General features: G+C 37.6%; 1 protein-coding gene across 5 annotated transcripts; it reads left to right on the plus strand.

Annotated features, from left to right (window-relative positions):
* The first annotated feature begins 187 nt into the window (after positions 1-187).
* On the plus strand, positions 188-8,493 carry twf2b (twinfilin actin-binding protein 2b). 5 transcript variants are annotated; one of them, XM_052100990.1, is made up of 10 exons: positions 188-212; positions 1,533-1,610; positions 3,055-3,233; positions 3,521-3,616; positions 3,920-4,042; positions 4,244-4,293; positions 5,664-5,781; positions 6,218-6,368; positions 8,093-8,214; positions 8,326-8,493. In XM_052100990.1, exons 1-10 carry the CDS (start codon positions 188-190, stop codon positions 8,491-8,493), a joined length of 1,110 nt encoding a protein of 369 aa, XP_051956950.1. The 5 variants fall into 5 exon arrangements, with proteins under 5 accessions (XP_051956950.1, XP_051956948.1, XP_051956949.1 ...); XM_052100988.1 differs by having other exon boundaries at positions 4,244-4,285; positions 5,662-5,781; XM_052100989.1 differs by having other exon boundaries at positions 3,920-4,024.
* The last annotated feature ends 1,194 nt before the right edge of the window (positions 8,494-9,687 follow it).

Below are 9,687 nucleotides of genomic sequence, written 5' to 3' on the forward strand. Positions count from 1 at the left end.
ATCAAGTTTCAAACAGGATTCCCCACTCAGGATGCTAAAGGGGCATTGATGTCATTGTACGGAAGTGAGTTAGACCACACTGCTGGGCACAGTGGTGATACCAGTGCCAGTGAAGACAATAGGAAGACAGTGTGGGACTTGTAATAGGAATTCTGACAGAACTAGTTCATTAACAGAGCTGTTTGGGATGTCGCACCAGACGGGAATTCATGGTAAGCTAAAAGAGATCTTTATTATACTTTATGCTGTAGCTTTCATAGTGATTTATAATATTTGAGAATAAACACTTTTTTTTTTTTATATCTGCACCAATCACTTTCTTTAAGTGAAATGAGGCAATTGTCAGGCAATATTTTCAAGTTTGAAGCAAAAGCATAAAATTAGCTCAGAAGATCACAAAAAAGCCAAATCAAAGTTAGACCACTGAAGGATCTAAATTAAAAACATTTGACATATTTTGCTTTAACTTTTCTAAGATTTTCATGATGTCTACATGTGAATGTCTTTAAGTCAGAGGCAACATCTCGCAAGCATATTAACTATTTAAAAGAGAAAACTTGTTTGTGAAAGTATGTTGATAGCTCTGCTAAATTTCGTGTTTTAATAAGCAAGCTCTTGGTCATAGTCTTCATACAGAAATGGTACTAGGCTGCGTTTTATCTGAATGATGATGGGAGGTAATATAATCTTACAGGCGGAAGCGCTGCTCCTCATCCAGCTCACCTGCACTTACATCATTTATGAGTTCTGATGCCCGGTTACCATGGTGAGGCCAAGAATGAGGCACAGGCTGCACAGTGTGGAAGGCGTGTAAAATGTCCTTTGTTTCAGTAATGTTTATATTATCTTTTAAACAATTAATTGATCCAATTATAAGGTAGGCCTGAAAAAAATAAATACACTTGCAATACGCCTGTAATACAGGGGCGGTGTCTGGATTTTTTTCGCAGTGGGGGCCAGGCAAGGTACAGTGATCTCTCTGGGGTGGCACCGAAATTCCGTCCCCCAGGGGTGGACTGGGAAGAGAAATCGGTCTGGGATTTTACATAGAAACTGGCCAAGAATATGTTGGGGGGTGGGGGTGTCGCTGTCCTTTTCTACATATCGCTGCCCACTTTGACCTATTGCGGCGCCGCTTGGTGGCCTGTACTGCATAATGCGACTGCTCATTTCAGTTTAGTCCCGGTTCTTCCGATGACCAGTCCGCCCCTAATCGGCCCCAAAGTGCGTCGGCCCACCGGGAAAATGCCCGGTGTGCCAGATTACCAATCCAGTAATCTGGCATACTGGGCATTTTGGGGGCGATCAGGGGCGGACTGGCCATAGGGAGAACCGGGCAGACTGGTGGGCCGGCCGTGAAATGGGCCGAATGAGCCACGATAAGCTGAAATGAGCCACTGCATTATGCAGAATGGGCCACAAAATGGCGCCGCTATATGCCTAAGGGTTACGGTATAGAAAATGATCTTTTCTTTATCTAACTGTTCCCTGTTGTTCTCTGTACTGTCATTGTGATTTTCTGGTGAAACCAGCAACTGCTGATTTGAGAGAGTTCCTTGTGAAGGCGAGAAGGGGAGTTGTCAGACTGGTGAAGATTGTTATAAGGAGCGGTGAGTAGGATAATTTGTTTGAGAGGAATCTTTCTGCATATATTTGTCACCTAATGTATATTAATCATTCCCAATTTCCATTGACCCCATTTAAGAATTTTAAAACCTACATGACAGTTTTTTTGGGGTAACAATTGAGGGAATTTGTGATTGGTTAGGCTCTTTACCCTTTCCAATTAATCATGGCATAGATTAACTTTATTTTAATAAATTATTACTCAATTAATGTATTATTAAATGTATTAATTAATTATAAATAATAGATATACTTATAAGAAATATGATAAATCAAGATGTAAAATGAACATTTTGAGTATCTTGGTCATATCATGTAGGTAGGATACAGTGGCCTCCGATTTGGCCACACACACAAAACATTACTTCATAAGTACTGTCTCAGAACAAGCTGTTCGCAGATTCTGTACAAAGTGACATCACTTTGTACAGGCCCTGCCCACGACTGTTGACAGAAATTACATCAGAAATTAGCATAAATCATTCTGATTCAAACTAATTGCCAGCATCATCCAATCACTGCCAACCATGTTAGAATAAAAATGTGTGAAAATTCTAAATCTATATACTGATTACCATCATCCCATAGATGCTAGAATTTAATTAAGTCTTATGAGGGGGTCCCCATCATCAAAAAAGTCAGTAAGAAGCTTTCTCTTTCCGACTGGGAGTGGAGGTTTTATTCTCCCTTTTTTAGCTAAAGTTAGCTTCACCGGAGCGGCGCCAAGCAAGCAAGCAGTCATTGTCAATGATGTCACATGCATGCAAGGTCTTTAGATGTGGGATGGGGCATTTACATTTTAAAGAGACATGACAACTAGCCTATAAACAAACTAAATTTACAATATCCACTGCATGAATTTAATCAGATTTGTAATTATTATTTTTACTAAAACATAAATATCTTGGGGACCCCCCCAAGTCTATTTTTTTAACTCCCTCGGATGAAACTAGAGACTCAACTCTTTTGACTCAAACAGGTTTTAATGTAAAAACTTAATGATATTTCTTACCAGATGTAATTTCTCTCAAAGACAATCTCATCTGAGATCAGCGCCATTATGTTTTGGTACTGACAGCCTAGGCCCTAGAATCTCTTGATCTGAGATCAGAGATCAGAGGGTTTAAATGAAATTAAATTATGCATAGCCTTTAGCTTAGCCAAAGCGTAATGTCCACGCATGTGGACGCAGGGTCTCAGGAGCTTAAGTCACTTGTTGACTCTAAAGAATGTCAAGTAAAAGCTAAAGATAAATTGGACCGTGGGATGTTACACATGCAGAATGCGATAACAACTTCATGGCACCATTCTGTTTTTGGTTACAAGTCAGTGCATTTATCTGGGGCTACAGCAAGTAGTCATAGTTTGTGTTATGAGGTGTGTGTGTGTGTGTGTGTATATGTGTGTATCTGTCTGTGTGTGTTTCAGAGCACCTGGTGTTGGGGGCATACAGAGAGGCGTCTCAAAGCTGGGACCAGGACTATGACGCATGTGTCCTGCCAATGTTGGACACTCTAGAGCCCTGCTATATCCTATACCGCCTTGACACACAGAACCAGCTGGGCTATGAGTGGCTGTTTATCTCCTGGTCACCAGATCAGTCACCAGTAAGTAGATAACCCATAAGAAAAATCATATTAAATCAGCCTAAACTGATTAAGCACCAGTTTGGCCAGGCTGGAAGTTCAGCTAGACCAGATTAAGCCAACTAAGACCAGCAAAACAGTTTAGCCAGGTTTATACATTTTTTCTGTAGGTAAAGTAAAATGATTATGCCAAGTACAAACTCTTGTGCTCTCAATTCCATATTAAATATTTTAATATATTAAATTAACCTCAGGGTTTAAAATTCAAGATACTGAATGACAATACGCATACATTTGGCACTACACAGGTGAGGTTAAAGATGGTGTATGCTGCTACCCGAGCCACACTGAAGACAGAGTTTGGCAGCAGTCACCTTAAAGGGGAACTATTTGGAACAGTCCAGGTATGTAGAGAGATGACTAAGTGGACTTAAGAATGTGCAGTAATGTGTTTTCCTGACAATTTTGCACATCTGTTTTGTGCTTTAAAACTCCAAACCCCAATCTAATGGATCTTGCACTCATGTCCGGTATTATTTTTACTTAATTTATGAGACAAAGCCTTACTGTAAGCAAACATTTTAGGTTCTGCCTGCGCACTGCATTCACATTTTCTCATGTTTCTTCAGGTCACACAATAAGAGGTGTGATGTGTCATCTAAGCACTAAGTTTCTTAAACATCTAAGTTTCCTATTCTGACTTGCAGGAAGACATCTGTTTCCAAGGATACCTACGACACCTCTCCTCCTCCTCTAGCCCTGCCCCCCTCACTACTGCTGAACAACAGCTCCATCAGATTAAAATAACAGAGGTGAGGAAGGTTAAAAGTGTGCAAATGGCTTCATACAAACTGTAGTTATGAATGCCTAATAGTTTGTCTCACATTAGTAAACAAATGTATTTCTTGATGATGCATCTGACAAGACAAAGTGGCACAGTTGAGTGTCCTATGATTCGTTTGTTTTAAAGTGTGTGAGTATTAAGGTGCTTGCAAATTAAACACAATAATCTTTTGTACTTTTCCGTTTAGGATGAGCGAAGGCGGGTCACAACCATCAGTGGGCGAGCAAAGGTAGCTTCATTTATCACATGTCAATCAAATAAGAAAAGTATACGTACATTTAACTCTTCACAAACTCAACAAAAATAGCTTTGGTCACATACCAGGCATATAGAAACCAAATAATTTATAAATTAAGTCAACAACAGTTAAATAGAGTGCTGTCAAATTCCTTTTCACGTCTCTAGACATTATGTTTGGACATGATCAGTTTTAAAAAAATCGGCCTATTAAGTTAAAATTATGCCTAAATGATTTCCATGCGCAGAGTGAGATCAACACGTTTTGAAAAGGTGTTATCAAGGTGCAAGCATAAGAAAAGTGATTAGAAATAATTTAATGCCTTGCATAAGTGTAATTCATGTGTTGTGAATCTGTAATTTCATATTATCACAAAGTAAATGTGGCCTGTATTCTTCTGACTTCCTTTTCACGCTTACACTTTTGGCTATGTTTTTGCACCTAAACATGGCCAAAAACATTGCACACCTGCAATCAGCGATATGCAAGCAAAGAAAGGGTGTCAGGAACAGCAAAACGGATTGACCATGAAGAATCAGTATGTGTAAAATAAACTACTGCAAACATGTAAATTACTTGTGTTTGTGGCATAAATATTTTCCAGAAATAATCCGATATACACGGTTCCGTCCTCTCTTTTGTTGCGCTCACACTTTTGGCACGAATTTCACACTAAAAAGACTTGAAAGCACGAGGAGGAAGGCGGGTCTACCTGTAGTAACCAATCAAATGAGGTTTTCCTTGACCAGTTTATCATTACCCTTTCTTTGCTTGCATATCGCTGATTGCAGGTTTGCAATGTTTTTGGCCATGTTTAGGCACAAAAACAGTGCCAAAAGTGTAAGTGTGAAAAGAAAAAACAAACAAAAAAACAAAGAAGTCAGAAGAATACAGACCACATTTACTTTGTAATGTAATTCAACACATGAATAACACTTATGCAATGCATTAAAATATTGATAATGTATATTTCTTACGCTTGCACCTTGATTTACACCTTAACAAAACCTTCAGTGCGCAAGCCATTTATTTTAACGCTTGCAATCTGATTTACTCTTTCACAAATCTTTCTCTGCGCATGCACATTTTTCTATCATGCTTGTAACTTCATTTATGCTTTAACAAATCTTTCTCTACGCTGTCAAATCATTTAGGCACTATTTTACCTTCATACTCGGCATTTAAAAAAAGAGGAGTTTGTAAGATCTGTTGTTTCAAATGTAGTGACATAGCTGCCACTAAAATAGCGTTGCATCAAAAGCCTGATGAAAAGTGTGAATTTGTAAATTCTTACATAACTTAATACCTTAGAAGGAGATAATAACAAACTCTTGTGTTTGTGTGTCTTATATGTGTTTCCGACACAGACAGAGATCAGCGTGGATGGTAAAAATCCGACTTTGCAGGGTTTGGCGTTCCCATTACAAGAGGATGCTAAACATGCTTTACAGCAACTTAAACACAAACGCATCAATTACATTCAGTTGGTAAGTTCCAAATACATACACAGGTATACAGGTACACAGGTACACATACACACAATGGAGAGGCGTTGCCACATGTACAGATAATACAAATGAACTTTTAAATGTATAGGCTCAAAAGCAAAATATTAAGTTAACTTTTACCGACTAAGTAACAATTTGCATGAGAGCATCAGTATACTTAAAAAAATAATGTTGATTACTGTTATGGAATAAACAGTTTATTCTGAGGAACTTGGGTTCTTATGAGCTCAAAATTTCATTTAAGAAGCCAAAATATCTAATTACTCTGTAATAAATGAAAATGTCCAATATGCAATAAACTTACACAAAGATAGGAGAAAGCTTTAAGTGTAAAGATATTTCCTCTGCTGCATGCTATATTATCTATATAAACCCGCACACAAAGCATTTACTTTTTTTCTGTGTGTTCTCTAAGAGGTTGGACACTGAACGAGAAACTATTGAACTAGTCCACACCAGTCCTACAGAGACAAAAGAGCTGCCGAGCAGAATCCCAACTGATGCCCCACGATACCACTTCTTCCTGTACAAACATGCCCATCAAGGACAGGCGCTGGAAGCTGTAGGTTAGTACCAAGTCCTAATGAGGAACTACTGTTCAGCTGTTTGCAGTCCTCTAGAGGCTCTTTAGGAAGATATATTTCTTAAAGGTGAATGGTGTAATGTTTTTGTTATTTTGGAATTGTTTGTGTACAATCTGTTTGAAAACAGACATTATTTTTGCAGTTTTATTTGGTGACACAAGTAGTGCAGAAAACACACATCACCTTTAACTAATAAAAGATTATCTTGCCTAATGACGTTTAACACTAAGTTCTCTTGACTTCTTGTGATTTTTAATTCACTGAACCCCAATAACCCCAAGTTGCTCCCAATGGCAGGCTAGCACCTTGCATGGCAGCTTTGCCATCATTGGTGTGTGAGTGTGTGTGTTTGAATGTGTGAATGAGTCACAGTGTAAAGCACTTTGAAAACCGCTAAGGTTAAAAAAAAGTGCTATATATGTGCAGACCATTTACCACATATAATTAGGGGGAACTGGGGCTAGTTGTCACACAGGGAAGTTGTCAGTAACAATGAGATTTGGAGTCAAAAGTCCAACTACGCAAAAGTGTGTTTTCTATAACAGAGGTTTTGTGTGTTGATTTCAAACACCTAATTCAACACTCTCTTAAATCAGAATAATTTTTGTGAATACTTCCCTCCCCATTTTGTTATAGATCTTGGGTAAACAAGCAAACGTAATCAAACCACACTGGTAATGTTCAGCTGTATTATGAAAGCAGATTTTTACCAAAAGTTTTAAATGTGTTCTTAGAACAAAGCTATTTTTCATGAAAGTTAGGTCGGGGCATGTTGTCACAGTTTTATTGGGGCAAGTTGTCACTTGTGTTTTAAATGTAGTTCACACAAAAAATGTAAATGCTCTCATCATTTTCTCACCTTCATGCCATCCCAGATGTGTATGAATTTCTTTCTTCTGCAGAACACAAATGAAGATTTTTAGAAGAATATCTCAGCTCTGTAGGTCCATACAATGCAATTAAACGGTGACCAAAACGTTGAAGCCCCATAAAAGCACATAAAGGGAGCATTAATGTAATCCATAAGACTCCAGTGGTTTAATCCATATATTCTGAAATGATCTGATTGAGTATGGCTGAGAACAGACCAAAATATATCTCCTTTTTCACTAAAAATCTTGACATTGCAGTCTCTAGGTATGATCATGCTTTCTAGCTCGACTACACTTCCTAGTGCGCAGAGTGCTAGATGGTACTAGGAAGTGTAATCGAGCTTGAAATCATGATTGCCAAGGAGACTGCAGATGTCAAGAATTATTGTGAATTTTTAAAAATATTTTTGTCTTGATCTCACCCAAAACCAACTGGATCGCTTCAGAAGACATTGATTAAACCACTGGAGTCTTCTGGATTACTTTTATGTTTACTTTATGTGCTTTTTGGAGCTTCAAAAATGTGATTCACTTATATGGACCTACAGAGCTGAGATATTCTTCTAAAGTCTTTGTTTGTATTCAGCAGAAGAAAGTCATACAAATTTGGTATGTCACAAAATTTCAATTTGTATTCTATGAACTGTATATTTTTTTCCAATGTAGCCAAGATTTTAAGGTATGTGGCTATGCAGAAACTGACTTTTAAAAATAAACTTAACTCCAGTGAATATTTCTCAGGTTAGAAGTGTGACAACTATCTTCTTCCCTGTTTTTTTCTTCATTAAAGCTAATGTGTCATGTTTGTGTTTTGTGTTTGTATACGTGAACCAGTTTTCATCTACTCCATGCCTGGGTATAGCTGTAGCATCAAAGAAAGGATGCTATACTCCAGCTGTAAGAATCGACTGCTGGATGAGGTAGAGAGGGACTACCACATAGAGATTGCCAAAAAGGTGATGACAACAAAAACAACTATTGCTCCTAATACCGTGTTTCAAGATAGCTGAAAGACAGCATACTTATACACTTTTCAGTTAATCTGTTTACATGTTGTGCGTGCATAGATGGAGATTGATAGTGGAGAGGGTTTGACAGAGGATTTCCTGTACGAGGAGGTGTACCCAAAGCAGCATGCTCTAAAACAAGCCTTCACCAAGCCAAAGGGCCCTACAGGAAAACGAGGGAACAAGCGTCTAATCAGAGGAGCAGGAGAGAACGGAGATGAGAGCTAGACTGCATATAGTCAAAATAAAATGACTTCTGATACATAATATTTAAAGGAATATTCAGGGTTCAGTACAAGTTAAGCTCAATCGAAGGCTTTTGTGGCATATTGTTGATTACCACAATAGACTTGCTCCTCCTTTTCTTTAAAAAAACACAAATCTGGGTTAAGGTGCACTCAGTAACTTTTGTCTTTGTCTTATCTTGGACTTACACTGACATCTAGCGGCTTGGATGCAGCATCATTTAAAAATAAATAATTTTCAGTTTCAGATGCCATTGTAGAAATGTACTATTTACAGTCAGCCATGATTCATTTAATCAATGAGTGAAAGTGTCAAATAACAGGACAGTTTAAGTGATTATTATTCAACAGGTCATATCATATGATTCTAAAATGGCAGCCCTCATGAGGGCACCCCCTCCCCCATGTAGAATAAACACTGTAACCCAGATTTTTGCTTTTTTAAACTTATTTGTAGTAATCAAAATCATGCCACAAATGATTTCGATTGAGCTTAGCTTGTATTGAACCCTGAATATTCCTTTATTTTCTGTCTCTATAGCCTATATTTCATGTCTGATACTATGCCTTTCATCGTTGTTGTTGTTGTTGTTATTGTTTTTATTTTTTTATTTTAGATTTTAACTTTTTCCTTTTCAATCACTTTGAAACTCTTTTCACATGGTTTTCAAGACCACATAAATGTGTTGTTTTGGTGATGATTTTTATGTAACAGTTTAAATAAAATCCATTAATCTGTCTTATTAAATCTCCTTTTTGTCTAACTATGGAGCAGCATTACGTTTTGTTACATGCAAGCACGGATCCAGCACTTACATGACATTAACAAATAGTAACCAGTCTGACAACACACATTTTCTTGTGACTTACCCTGCATGCTTATTTTGCAGTCACCAGATAATAACTGCGGAGATCAGCAGTTACAGAAATACTCAAACCAGCCCGTCTGACACCAACAATCATCCATGCGAATATCTAAACAGCCAATCATGTGGCATTAATGTAGTGCATAAAATCATGCAGATATATATTATGCAGTGTTGTTTCTAAAACAAGATTAAAAAATCTTGATAAAAAAATATGATCGTACCTGGTAACATGTGCATGTGATATGGCTAGAAATAGCATTTTAGCTTAGCATAATGCTGACAATTTACACAATTAAACACTTTCTTAT

This window comes from Xyrauchen texanus, chromosome 32, assembly GCF_025860055.1.
Source record: "Xyrauchen texanus isolate HMW12.3.18 chromosome 32, RBS_HiC_50CHRs, whole genome shotgun sequence".
NCBI lineage: Eukaryota > Metazoa > Chordata > Actinopteri > Cypriniformes > Catostomidae > Xyrauchen > Xyrauchen texanus.